The following is a 14,981-nucleotide window of genomic DNA, read 5'->3' on the forward strand; positions in this document are numbered from 1 at the left end:
TTTAGTGATATGCCGTGTCCGCATCTGGCACACTGTTGGCCAAAAATAGCTTTATATCTTAATCTACCTCAGCTAGCATTGTGACAGCGGCTCCAAGAAAGCTGTCGCTGGACCCAAGGGGACTTGTGTATTTTTGGATGCCATCTAACAGTTTATGCTGACGTCTTACTTTTTGCAATTGCAGATTTTGCACAAAAAACCCCCCCCGAAAAATAAAGACATTATTAATAAGTAGTTAATTATGAAAGATAGAAAAATTATGTTATATTTAGGTGAAAGTTTAGGGTGATAATCTATAATTCATTGTCATACATTTTAAAGGGGTCATATTATACTAATTTAGCATTTTATATTTATTTATTTATTTATTTATTAGTACAAGTCCATTTACAATGATAGTCAAGGTTTCTTGCACCAAAATATGTGATATTTAATTTTACACTACCATGTCCACCTTAGAGAAGTGATGACCTGCGCTAGATAATCAACTGCCATTGACACGAGTGAGACTGCTAATCGATAGCTTTCTCCAGGAATTATAGATTTTATTTTTTCTGATGTCAGAAATCATCTGTGTTATTTAGTTTACATTACCATTTCCACCTTAGTGCAGTAATGTCCTTTGCTAGCCAAACAACTGCAATTAAGATGAATGGGAATGCAAATCAATAGCTTTCTCCAGGTATCATGTATCTATTTTTTTTTTTTTTTTCTGATGTCAGAAATCCAACCATTTCCACTTTCTTTAGTGCAGCTTTATTGCAATAGTTCTGTCAGAGCCACTGTCGTCAAATGCTAGACACTTAGCATACAGTTTGATTTGGCGGTATGGTTCTGTTCTGGGCAAAACTCCCTGCCCATCCATGCAGCCTGTCATGAATGAGCAGGGAGAGCAGCAATAATAATAACCCCCCAAGGGTTAACAGAACAGAACCAAGCAGATCATTAATGTACTTAATTACATTTAGTGTAACTCATAACTCAAGATTAGGGAGTCTGATTCAACAGGAATATCAGAAGCCAAGTCCTGACTGTGGCGAAAGGAGGAGTTGGGGATGGAGGAGGGTAATTGCTCCCGAGCAAGCAAAAGCTGCTGAATAATACTGAATAGCGCTTATGTAGGGATGCCGTGATAGGTGTTGTATTCCTATAGGTAGATGTGATCAGCTGAGAGTCAGTTGATGCAAGCTTGACTCACGTGGCCTGCCGGAACTAACGCTACACGCTTGATATACTTTGTTTGTACTTGAGATTAAACTTTCATTTCCTTCCAGTTGTTTACGTAGCTACAGTATATGAAACTCTTATTGCAAGCAAGAAATTCAATTTCATATGGTATGCCTCCTTTATAGAACTGTTTTGTCTTATATGCAGTAATGGACTGAGCAGCAGTGGTTACTGTCTGCTGTGTTTCCTCATTGTTTCTCTGGTGGTAATACACAGGTGCCCAGCTGTGCCCAAGAGAGTTGTGTATCCTCTCGATGGGACCAAGTTTTCTATGGCATGTCATTAACACGAAACAATGCTCTGGTGGTTTACACAACATGGCCAATGTCACCACGCACACAGTTTCTCTCTTCCTCTTTTTCTCCTTTTAGTCTTGTGTGTGCGCATGTGTGTGGGTGTGTTTTGGTGTGTCTGTGTGTTTGTGCCCTGGATGCTTTATGCACAGTAATATGATCATCCCAGTGGTGCATTGCGTGGAAAAGAGTTCAAGGTGTGTTCTGCTTGCTAATAAATTAAGTTTATTATACTGAGACTCTGAGAGGCACGTAAAACCCGCTAGACTAATTTAATGCCATTAACTAACTCGTATTGTATAACCTCACCTGCAAGGGGCTACATTTGATCTTTTCATGGGGCCAAGCACCAAAGGCGTGTGGGCATATATTGTAACTGTTAGTCATCTTAATCTTCCTCTGCTGCTTTTTCTGTCTGTTAGCCTGTAGCGGCCCCTAGAACCGTATGGTAAATCGTTGGTAAATTTGGCACATTGATTGAGGAGTGTCTTCTTGATCCTGACGGCAACATTCTTCCACCTACAGTTGAAAGTTTTAGATGCACTACTATTCAAAAGTTGTTCATAAGTTACATTTTTAAGAAATTAGTAATTTTATTCAGCAAAAATGGATTAAATTGATTAAAAGTGACAGTAAAACATTTATAATGTTACAAAAGATTTTTGTTTCAAATAAATGCTGTTCTTTTGAACTTTCTATTCATCAAAGACTGAAAAAATGTATCACGGTTTCCTCAAAAATATTAGGCAGCACAACTGTTTTCATCCTGGATAATAATTAGAAATGTTTCTTGAGCACAAATTATCGTATTAGAGTGGGTCTGAAGGATCATGTGACACTGAAGATTGGAGTAATGGCTGCTGCAAATTAAATCTAATATTATTTCACAATATTAGTTTTACTGTATTATTTAATCAAATACTGCTTGGTGAGCTTATGAGACTTCTTTCAAAAACAAAAATCAAGAGTCCAAACTCTGAACCAGAAGTGTACATTTTAGCTTTATTACCTTTTTAACCAAATAGTATAATTTTTATCATAGTATCATTTTTCTTTGAATTTTAAAGAGCTGCCGATTTCAATTTATTCCCAACAGATATATCATTTTTAATTTTGTCAAAAGAATACTTTAACCTCATCTAACAGTTTTCATTGGATTGTCCCTCCTTTTTTGGACATACCAAAGAATTTGCGTGTATGGGTCAACAATTTTGGCACAAGTATTGCAAATCAGGAAGAGAGGCTATTTTTCACAATGCTGTGATGTATTTACGTTGAAATGACTAGTAGAATTAGAATCTAGTGAGGGCCACCTACTAGTATGGAAATGGCTCAGATTGACTGCAGCATTGCTACAAAGTTAACAGTGAGGATGCTAAATGTTGAAACAAAAGATTTCATACTGAAAAGGAACTTCTGTATTTGCCATTAACACTAAGCTTTAGGTCAAAAGCAATAATGCAATAATGAATCTGCTTTTAGCCTTTGAACCAGTTGTTTTCAAAACACTAGCTGTCAGCGGTTGTCATGACTACACAAATCTGTGCAGCCTTAAAAGGCATATTCCACAAATCTACTCTGCATTACAATATTCCAATCTACAAGTGTGCTTGGCTCCATAATTGCTGCTTGCAGCAATGTTTTTAATGCACAGGCATAGAAATAGATGATGAGATGTAAGTCTGTTGCTTTCATTTCTTTCTACAAAAGATACTGGAATGATTTTAGAGCGATTCTGCAGCAAGCACAATTTTCAGGAATTACACTGCAACAAATCTAATACTCCTCATCTTTGACCTGCACAGTCTTAATGATATTTATAGGTTGCAAACACCCCAATGCATGAGATTACTTCTGTCGCAAATGCTGCAGGAATCACAGACAGCTGCAGGAAGAGATATTTCATATTCTCGAATGCAGACGGCAACTGTTGCCGAGTCGAAAAGGAGAGCTGCCCTGGAGGAGACGGTGGGTGTATAAATAGTCTGAGGCGAGACTAGAGAGATGCACCTAACCTTTTTTCCCTTCTCGCAAGCTGCTTTTAAAGCAGTGAGCTCTCTAGATGCTCCTACAGCGTGTCTGTGCATGTTTGGCTCTTTAAATGAGAGCAGTCAAAAGAACATCACTAAGGCACAAACAGAGCATTTTGAGGCACTCAGCATAGTTTGATCATTTATAAAGAAAATTGGAAATATTTAATCTGTCTTTCAACCTGCATGTTTTCAATTATACTTTTTGCTGAGGCACGCAAAAATAAAAAGAAAAGAAATGTAAAAAAATCTCTACACCTCTCTCTCTGTTTATCTGCTTTCTGTCACACCGGGGGCGGCACAGTTTGGCTCTGTGCCTTCAGTGCCGAGCACTCTGCTTATTACAGATTAGTAGGTCAAGATTCTCTATTATCATTGGGCCTGATTTATTGGGACTGTACTGCTGCGGGGGTGGTTGAAAGCTCACTATATTAGCCAGTTACAACCGTTGCCAAAGGCAGCTGCCAGGAATCAATATGGTGTCAGACGCTGCTCTGCAGTGCTGTGGTCCCGTAGAGGAATAGCACCTCTAATATATAACTTTGGCTATAAATTCATCTTACTTCTCAAATGCAAATCTGTTCCAGCTTTGTAGTACAGGCAGGCTGACAAAATAAAACAAACTCTGATTGATGCTTACCGGTCTGTAGTTTTATTTCACCTGTAATATGCCGTGAGATGTTTTAGAATACTATGCAAACTTGTGGCATGTTACTACTAAATGCAATTGTATACTTTTTGAAAGAGCTGCAGCTTGGAACGCTGTTAGTATGCATTTATTTACAGAGCAAGCTTTTGCAGCAGTGAATGTTGAATACAAAAAGTGTTATTATCCTAATGGCTTTTGGCATTGCAGATTGTACTGCCCTTAGCAGATGAATGGAAGAGCTATATCTTAAAGAGCTCTTAAGGAATAATGCAATTGTCTAGATGGCTGGAAAGTAACAGGTTGCAGTGAGTATAGCTTTCAGATATTGAAAAGATGCAACTTATATGGCTAAGCCATTCGCTATTACTCCAAGTCATCCTGAATGGTTGAAGTTTAACAGATTTAACAGATTAGAGCTTGGTAAAAGGTCAGATATCTCCTTCAGTGGAGTGTGCCTTGTTGTAGTGCCGTAAGGCTTGATGAGTCTTATCATCAGAGAGCTGGTGTGTTTTTCTCTGGGGTTAATCGTTGAGAACAAAGGCGCATGTGAGGCCTGTCTCCAGGCCTGCTGGTCCTCGCTAGTTGTGTGTAATTAAAGAGGACTTTGCATGGCGTTCAGCCAGGCCCGGCTGGTTCAGAACCAGCTGCGGCGGACACAGAGATGCATTTGCGCAATAGGAAGGACCAAGTAATAATAATATTCACGGTCATTCTACTAGGATGCTACCAACACAACATAAAATTACGGTTAAGGACAGGCAAGAACACTGGACATAAGAACATAATGCAACAGTAAACTTGAGTATACATAAGTATCTAATACTTATAGAACCAGTGATGTCAGATATTTAAAGTTGTTTTGTTTATATTTTTATATCATGTTAGTATTTGTTGTATTATTTACTAGATTTATTGAGTACTGAATGTTGAACCTTATTAGAAGCACTTTATTCCTTGTGAAGCCTCTCTTGCTCAGCAGTGCCCTTGAGGGCTGAAAAAAGGGTGGGAAATGAAAAAGAAAACATTTTCAGGGTGTTCATAAAACCATGATTCCTAGGTCTGGACAAGTTATGCAAATTTAATAGATTCTTAAAAGGTCAAATAAAATTAATTTTTGACAAATTTCTGTAGTCAATGCATTTTTGGTTATAGTCGGTATTTCAAGAAATCACTATTTGTGAGTGCAATTGTGAGCTACACATACGTAAATCTAAATAATAAATATTAACCAGTCATCACAAACAACTGAAAAGTCATGAAAAATTACGGAAGTTCAAGAAAAAGTTCAAGAGAAAATCTTTGTCAGTCAAACATTGTAAATTGTAAGATGGAGTTTGTACCGGTGTACTAGTAGTTTTAGCATTTCATATTCCATAGTAAATGGCATGAATGTCAAAACAAGTGCAATCAGCCTTACTAACACTGTGAGGTGGGAAGCTATGATGTTGGGTAATGTTGCGTGATCTTCCACTGCTGTGTTGCATGAAAAAAGTCATAGTAAAACAGAGTGCAGAATTTATTGTTCTGGTTCTTATGTTGGCTGGATTGCTATATTTTATAGCATTGGTAAGAATGTGCTTAAAATGTAGGTGTTTGTGCTTTTTTTTCTTGTGAAACATTATTTCCTCATCGATCAGAGACAGATTGTTTCTGTTTCTTACCTCTCCTTGTTGCAGTATTTCCATAGTGTAAGACTAACACATATTCAGTATAAGCCCAGAGAAGTGTAAATCACCCACAAATGAATAATATATGTATCACAAAGGAATCATGGCTTTGTTGATCAAGGACATTGATGTTTCTTCCCAAATGCTTGAGCAGACATAATTGATCTTAGAGAGTAATATCTCTCCTTGACTGCTTTTTGTAGAATAAATGTAATCACCATGGCATGTAGTCAGATTGATCTGAAAAGCATACTTCTGCTGTTGCCCTTTTCTGATTTCTCTACTGTAATAAAAAGCAGACAAATTAAAGTTGAGGAAGATAATTTAGATAACAGAGGAAGAATTTTATAAATTACAGAAGATACTCTGCTGCTTTAGATTGTGAATGCTGGCAAAATATTCTTAACGAAGAAAAACGTCTCGGTTACGTATGTAACCCTCGTTCCCTGAAGGAGGGAACGGAGACGTCACGTCGGGTGACCGACGAATTGGGATCTCGCTTAGAGAGACCAGTCCACTTCGAGTGTAACTAAACGAGCCAATGCACATTGGCATGCGATTATTGCATCCAGCTGCTGCTGATCACAGCGTGAGTATAAGTAGGCAGCAGGTGCAGCGCATATTCAGGTTTTCGCTGAGGAGCCGAGCCGTTGACCCGGCCGCTCAGTGGTGGTACATCAGCCGTGGCGATGGGACGTGACGTCTCCATTCCCTCCTTCAGGGAACGAGGGTTACATACGTAACCGAGACGTTCCCTTTCAGTCGGTCACTCCGAGTCACGTCGGGTGACCGACAAATTGGGATCCCTACCAAAGGGCCACGGATACTGCCCCTTCCAGTGTCTCATGGAAGCCTCCTGCGCCCCTACTTTTTGGCGTAGGTTAGGGCTCACCACAAGAAGACCAGCTACTGTTGCTATGGCACTACCCACTCAGTAAGACTGGATAACTCTGGGAAAACGTACCCGTTCCACTTGGAACAGGAACGCTGCGGAAGCCCAACCTTCCCGAAGGTGGTTCAGAAGCACTTACACATATAACAACTGTTTAGGTGAATATGGAAGATTAGAGGTGACTGTAGCCTCTTGGGTAATGGCACGAAGTGTGCTGTGGAAACATGGGCTCTGAGGCTATACCGTGGACTTACACATATGGGATCCAATTAGGTCTCTACATATGGAACCCAGCCCTCTACCGGTTCTCACGGATTCATCGAGTGAGGGCCTGGCGCCAGACGTTCCGCCATGTCTGGCTACCGAGGGGACGGAGGAGCTCGACAGGGTCTACCAACGGACTCTCTGGAGCAGTTTTAGCAAGCCGACCCGAAACCGGAGCCTCTCAGTGCTTCTACCCGTTTGAGGTGAAAACAGAGGAGGAAACCGGTTCCACACGGAGGCTATAGAATCTAGCGAACGTGTTAGGGGTCGCCCAGCCCGCAACTCTACAAATGTCTGCCAGCGAGGCGCCACGAGCCAGTACCCAGGAGGATACAACACTTCTAGTAGAGTGAGCTCTCAACCTGAACGAGCAGGGCACACCCTGTGCCTGATAAGCCAGGGTGATGGCATCCACTATCCAGTGGGCCATCCTCTGCTTAGAGACGGCATTCCCATTCTGCCGGCCTCCGTGACAAACAAAGAGCTGGTCGGAGGTCCTGAAGCTTTGCGTCCTGTCAACGTAGCATGTCAATGCCCGGACGGGACAAGCAAAGCTAGGGCTGGGTCTGCCTCCTCCGAGGGCAGCACTTGCAGGCTCACCACCTGGTCCCTGAAGGGAGTAGTGGGAACCTTGGGCACATAGCCAGGCCGGGGCCTCAGGGTTACCTGGGCATCCGCTGGCCCAAACTCTAGGCACGAATCGTCGACCGAAAATGCATGCAGGTCCCCTACCCTCTTGATGGAGGCCAATGCAAGCAGGAGCAGAGTCTTCATTGAAAGAAACTTCAGCTCGACTGTCTGCAAAGGCTCGAATGGGCCCTGCTGTAGTGCTCTGAGCACTAGAGACAGGTCCCAAGAGGGTATAGAGGGGGGCCGTGGAGGATTTAACCTTCTCGCCCCCCTAAGGAACCTGATGACCAAGTCATGCTTCCCCACCGACTTCCCTTCCACGGGGTCGTGGTTGGCAGCAATCGCAGCCACATAGACTTTAAGGGTGGAGGGAGACAGCCTTCGCTCCAACCCTTTCTGCAAGAAGGACAAGCACAACTCTGATCGGGCACTTCCGGGGGTCTTCTTGGTGAGAAGAACAGCATTCGACAAACAGGTTCCACTTCAAGGCATAAGCATGTCTTGTAGATGGCGCTCTCGCCGAAGTGATGGTGTCAACTACCTCCTGGGGTAGGTCACCTAGAACCTCCGCGTCCCATCCAGGGACCAGACATGAAGTTTCCAGAGGTCTGGTCGTGGGTGCCATAAGGTGCCCCGTCTCTGAGTCAGTAGATCCTTCCTCAGAGGAATCTGCCAAGGAGGGGCTTGTCACGAGGAGCATCAGTTCTGGGAACCAAGTCCGAGTGGGCCAGTATGGCACCACGAGCAGGACCTGCTCCTCGTCCTCCCTGATCTTGCACAGTGTCTGTGCGAGAAGGCTCACTGGGGGAAATGCATATTTGCGAAGGCCCCGCAGCCAGATGTGTGCCAGTGCGTCCATGCTGAGTGATCCCTCGGTCAGGGAGTAAAACAAATGGCAATGAGAGGTCTCTAGAGAAGAAAACAGGTCTACCTGAGCGAGTCCGAAACGTCTCCAAATCAGCTGGACCGTCTGGGGATGGAGTCTCCATTCTCCGGGGAGCGCAGCTCGTGACAGTTCGTCAGCTGCCCGGTTGAGCAAGCCCGGAATGTGAATGGCCCAAAGCGACCTCAGATGCTTCTGACTCCAGAGGAGGAGGTGGCGGGCGAGTTGCAACATGCGACGGGAGCGCAGACCACCTTGTCGGTTGATGTACGCAACGGTCGCAGTGTTGTCCGTGCGGACGAGCACGTGCTTGCCTCGTAAGCGCCTCTTGAGACGATTTAAGGCCAGGCGTACTGCCAGCAACTCTAGGCAATTGATGTGCCAGTGCAGTTGGGGGCCCGTCCAAACCCCCAAAACTGCATGCCCGTCGAACGTGGCCCCCCAGCCGGTGGTGGAGGCATCCGTGTAAACCACAGCATGCCTGGAGACCTGTTCCAGGGGCACTCCTGCCCGGAGAAACGAGAGGTCTGACCACGGGGTGAAGGTTTGGCGGCAGGCCGGTGTGACTCGGACCCGGTGAGTGCCGAGTTGCCACGTCCACCTCGGGACTCGGCCATGGAGCCAGTGTTGAAGCGGTCTCATATGAAGCAGCCCCAGCGGTGTGACTGCCACTGCAGCTGCCATATGCCCCAGGAGCCTCTGAAATTGTTTCAGTGGGACCGCCGTCCTGCTCTTCAACAGCAGTTCAACACCGACTGAGCACGTTCCTTTGTGAGGCGTGCTGTCTGGTTGACCGAATCCAACTCCATACCGAGAAAAGAGATCCTCTGCGTCGGGGAGAGTTTGCTCTTTTCCCAGTTGAACCGAAGGCCCAACTGGCTGAGGTGCCAGAGCACCAAGTCCCTGTGTTCGCACAACTGGTCTTGAGACTGAGCCAGTCGTTGAGGTAGTTGAGAATGCGAACGCCCTGTTCTCTCAGGGGAACAAGGGCTGCCTCCGTAACTTTCGTGAAGACACGGGGCGACAGGGACAGCCCGAAGGGCAGGACATTGTACTGATATGCCTGTCCCTTGAACGCAAACCGCAGGAATGGCCTGTGGCGCGGAAGGATCGACACATGGAAGTACGCGTCCTTCAGGTCGATCGCTGTAAACCAATCTCTGGGACGGACGCACCCGAAGATGCGTTTCTGCGTGAGAATCTTGAACGGAAGTTTGTGAAGGGTCCTGTTCAAGATGCGCAGATCCAAGATTGGTCTCAACCCACCGCTTTTCTTGGGTACAATGAAGTAAGGGCTGTAAAACCCGGTCCTCATATCGGCTGGAGGGACCGGCTCTATCGCATCCTTCGCCAGTAGGACTGCGATCTCTGCACGCAAGACTGGAGCATCTGCTACCTTCACTGAAGTGAAGTGGACGCCCCTGAACTTGGGAGGACGCCGGGCGAACTGATTCGCATAGCCGAGTCTGATGGTCTGACGGAGCCAACGAGACGGACTGGGAAGCGCTAGCCAGGCTCCCAGAAACCGCACAAGTGGCACCGACGGAGCCTCACCCGTCCCGGGCCTCTTGCTCTTCAGAGCATCGCCAGGTTTGACGGGGTCCAGGGCGGCCTGCCTACGCCCAGCTCCACGTCGTGGCTTCTGGAGGCTGCTGCGGATGCGGTGCGGGAGCGGAGGCTGACGCAGGGGGCTGTCCTCGGCGACGAGCAGGCTGGAGCACTGCAGCTGGCGGACGGGTGAAGGCAGCAGCTGCCCACCGGGGCAGGACATGTTGGATCGCCTCAGTCTGCTCCTGTGCAGCCGAGAACTGCTGGGCCACGTTCTCAACTGCGTCGCCGAAGATGCCAGTCTGGGACACAGGTACCTTGAGGAACCGAACTTTATCGGCGTCCCTATGTCAACCAGACACAGCCAGAGGTGGCACTCCTGGACCACAAGTGTGGACATCGCATGACCCAGAGACCGCGCAGTGACCTTCATCGCTCGTTACGTGAGGTCAGTACTGGTACAAAGCTCTTTCAGAACTTCCGGATCGTGACCACCCCCATGCATGTCCCTCAGTGCTTTTAGCCTGAAGAACCTGCAGTAACGCCGTAGCGTAAGGTGGAGGCAGCTTCTCCACAGGCCACATAAGCATCGCTGGACAGACCAGACGAATACCTACAGGCACGGAAGAGGAGGCACGGTTTGCCCTGCTGGGTGGAAGCGGTATTAGGACACAACTGCATCGCAACCAACCGCTCCACCAGGGGGACCCCCGTATACCCCCTAGCTGCACCACCATCGAGGGTGGTGAGGGAGGAGGATCTAACAGGTCGGTTTCTGGCAGTAAAAGTTGCCATCCACGACCTGGTAAGCTCCCCATGCACCTCCGGGAAGAGAGGCACCGGGGCAGGGTGCTGAGAACCAGCACAAGCTACCCCGAGAACCAGTCGTCCAACCTCAAGGGCTCGGGACACGGTGGAGGTCTCCACTCGAGCCCTACCCTCTCAGCGGGCCGGGAAAGCATAGCCGTCATTTCCGGGTCTGATTCAGGCATTGCCACTGCCGTAGCAGCAGCGCAACTGAATCTTCTTCCCCAGGAAGCTCCGGCTCACCCTCCGATGTAGCAATCGACATCCGGTTGTCGGAAGGAGCGCCAAGGATACTGCTGGTACGCTCCGCCAGCACGTTCCATTGGCAGCTCACTGGTTTCGGAGCGCAAGAGCGATGGTCCCTCGAGGGTTGGTTCCCTGGAGAGTTTGCCACCATTGTAATTCTCAGACCACCCGTGCCACCACCTGAAGTAGTCCTCGCCTGTCTGCAGCCAGAACGAGAACCAGATCGAGGCAGAGGCAACAGGGCTCCGCCCCTTTGTCGAGGTAACGGAGTCTGGCCCGCAACTCCGAGATGATCACCTTCCCAATGAGAAGATGACTCATCCACGAAAGCCACCTCAGCGTGCTTACTGCCCAGGCACGTGAGGCAGCGATCGTGACCATCACCCGGCGCCAGGTAACGACTGCATCCAGAAACGCATGGGTGACACGTTGGCTGTAGCAAGACCCAACTCGTCTTTACAAAGACGTAACGTCAAGTTTGCCAGATGCAACGTCGTCTTTAAAAAGACGCACCCGTGAATGCTCTTTTAGGGAAAAAGCTCTTTTAGCGTGCTGAAGCACACAGGGGAGATGGTCGCCTGCAACACAAACAGGGGGTAGTGCAACCTGATGTGTGCAATCCACTCGACACAGGAAGAACCACCGCCGCTGTAGCGCCGTACCACCAGCACGAGAGTCTTCCAAAGAGCGTGCTCAACTCGTTGAATTCACTCATCAGCAGAAGTCAGGAGCAGAACGATGTAACCGCTCGGCTCCGAAGCGAAAAGCTGAATATGCGCTGCACCTGCTGCCTACTTATACTCACGCTGTGATCAGCGGCAGCTGGATGCAATAATCGCATGCCAATGTGCATTGGCTCGTTTAGTTACACTCGAAGTGGATTGGTCTGTCTAAGCGAGATCCCAATTCGTCGGTCACCCGACGTGACTCGGAGTGACCGACTGAAAGGGAACGGTCATATCCCGACACTATTGGAATCACCATAATTTGCATATCTATTTATTCTTCAAAAATAATAAAATTCTGTGTGCTGATTGGAGTTATGTGAATCCCAAAATAATAAGACAGATTAGTCATGTAGTTCAGGCAACACACAGGGTGATTGATTTTTAAAAAATACGCAGTTTTGCACATCTTTGTTTAGCACCTTGATTAAGCATTTTTGGATATTTTCCTGTTTGTTGCACCCGCAATTCATTATTTTTGTTTTTGCGGTTTTATTTATGTGCCGTGATCAGCACTCTACATTGCTTGCATATACAGTACTGACAAGCAGCAGTGATGAGGACATTCTTTCACAAAGTCGTACATGCTGGAAAAGATGATTGGTTCCTTTTATTGTTAATTAATCTCCTGATTGGTCTCCCTGCTCTGATGGTCCTGTGCCTTGAATCAGGCTTCTCCTGATTTGCATATGTATAAGCCGTGAAGTTTCCAATTAGAGGTGATGATTGCACCTTTTACTAAAACCATAGCCAGTGTTGAAATGAGCTTGTTCCCATTTATTTTTGCAGCCATGGGCATTTCTGTTCATGTTATGGCTGTGTTTGTGAGTTAATTTATCTCGCTCTAATAGGGAAATTTGCATATAGTAAGCCAGTAGTTATCAAGTATATCATGTTCATTTTTGTTGCTTTATTTACAGGATTTATTAAGTACTGGATGCTGAACCTTATTAGAAGCACTTTATTTCTCATGAAGCTTCTCTTGCTCAGCAGTGCCCTTAAGGGCTTTTCTCAATAAACAAGCTGCTCTAGGCAGTTGCCTCACCAATGTGACTCCATTACTACTAATTATTCATAAATTTGCCCAAATTTACAGGAACTACAAAGCTTTTCCAATCTGTTGCTGTTTATTAAGTTTGTGGATTAAAATGTAATTGGCTTTTGGAACACTCTTTACCCTTCATAAGATTTCAGTAGAATTCGCATGTTCATGTTCACTAGCATGTTGCTAAGAGTACAGTTCAATAGCATAAACACAACATTGAGCCAACTAGTACATTATGATAATCATTTTGAATTAATTTTTTTAATTAACTTTTCCTTCTGTCTGAAGAATAGGTGCAATGCTTTCAGCCTGCCTAAGCACACCCAAGGTGCCTTAAGATGCTGTCTAGGTAGGCAGCTCACTAGGTTTTGGTACAGAGCTAAAGGCTCAAGACAGACTGTGCTTTTGGGGACATAAATCTTATCTGGTTTCCATGGAGACACTTTGTAATGACCCAGTCAAACCCTTGTTCTTTAGTCTGGTATTTTATTGTAATTCTTGCTTTCTGAAAAGGAATGCTGTCTTGATCTACCTCACTGACTTATCCTCATTGTCTGTGATTACATGTGTCTACCATCATCTGGTTATGGCTCATTTATTCTTTCTAGTACACAATGTTAAAAAGATCCAGAATATATCTGTCAGCTTTCTGTTGCATTCGTTAATAAAACATCATTAGAGCAAGATAGATGAAATACAAATGATTTGCAAATAAGGAGATTTAGCAGCATTTTTAATAGAATAGCTATTTTGGTTAGGGCTTCAGTCTGAAGTCTTGGGATTTGTCTTTCAATTTCTTTCCTTTGGAAATGCATTTGCATGCCCATGCTTTTTAAACTATTTGATTTACAATGCAATTTCTAAAAAAATGTTTTTCTATAATCACAGCTTTGTGAATAAGCCTTTGAGTATGACAAAAGAGACAGAGGGGGTGTTGCATCATAAAGAACAGTGTTCAAGTCAGACCATGTGCCTATGAATTATGGTTTGTTTGCGTCACTAGACGTGGGAATAAACCCTAATCTCCTGTTAAGACTCTGTGTGTGTGTGTGTGTGTGTGTGTGTGTGTGTGTGTGTGCGTGTGTTTGAATCATAGCATGTCCTCAGTGCAAGCATTTTTTTCTCATTCTTTCTCATACACACACACATGTAAACACCTGTAAGCACTGTCCCCTGTAGGAACAGAGACAGGTGTTTTACTGCTGCTTTAACTTGCCAGAATAATGAAAAGAAAAGGGTCTTTGTTAAATTGCTGAGGACAGTGTATTTATTGTACATTTGATTGCTGTCCTCTGCAATCTTTCAATAAATTACACACCCTAATGTTGTTAGTAATGGTGGTGGTGGTGGTGGGGGTTCCTAATACTATGGTGCAGCTATAAGGACCATAAGAATATTTGGTGACACTAAATTAATAGGATGCCTTAATTTCTGAGATATTTTCTTAATATTATTTAAATAAAAAAATATTTTCTACAGTATATTTATCAAATCTAATTGTATGTGTCTTTTTTCCAGGCTGAGTGGTTGTGCTTGAATTGTCAAACACAGAGAGCTCTAGCTGGGCAGCTGGGAGACATGGGAAAAATACCAATATCCAGCCCAAAAGACAAGCCTACAGTCACATCCATAACACAGCTGTCTGAGACTCCTGCATCTGCACAAACACCTATTCCAAAATCTGAGCCAAAACCATCACCTGGAAAGCAGGCAGAGGAGGAGAAAACCATCTCTACTACTGTTGCAAAGGCAGCGGTGACCACTCCAGCAGTCCCTGCATCTCTCTCTGTTGTTTCTACCACAGATATGCTGCAGTCAGAGATGACAGCTGTGGTGGCACCAATACCAGCTGCAGAGACTCAGGAAGCTGTTATTACTACTGCTGCGGTCACTTTGAAAGAAACAGGCAAAGACAAAGTCCCTGATGAGACACAAGTAGAAATAGAACCGATGTCTCTGCTTCCAGCAGTGCCAACTGAGGCAGATGTAGTAAAGGTATAATATTACATATACATTATTGAGCAATGCGGGTTTTTTAAATTCTATTATTCAAACATTTGTTTTATATTATTTTA

General features: G+C 45.1%; 1 protein-coding gene across 10 annotated transcripts in view; it reads left to right on the plus strand.

Annotated features, from left to right (window-relative positions):
• The window catches only part of pclob (piccolo presynaptic cytomatrix protein b), an 85,893-nt gene that overhangs the window by 37,986 nt on the left and 32,926 nt on the right, over positions 1 to 14,981 (plus strand). For all 10 annotated transcript variants that reach the window (XR_009266957.1, XR_009266958.1, XM_058751153.1 and 7 more), the window contains exon 16: positions 14,425 to 14,901. Coding sequence is in view for 8 of the 10 variants with exons in the window: in XM_058751153.1 (XP_058607136.1) it covers positions 14,425 to 14,901 (477 nt within the window). In the remaining 2 variants the exon portion in view is untranslated. The remainder of the gene's footprint in view (positions 1 to 14,424; positions 14,902 to 14,981) is intronic.

The sequence above is a fragment of the Onychostoma macrolepis genome, chromosome 18 (genome assembly GCF_012432095.1).
Source record: "Onychostoma macrolepis isolate SWU-2019 chromosome 18, ASM1243209v1, whole genome shotgun sequence".
Classification (NCBI taxonomy): Eukaryota; Metazoa; Chordata; class Actinopteri; order Cypriniformes; family Cyprinidae; genus Onychostoma; species Onychostoma macrolepis.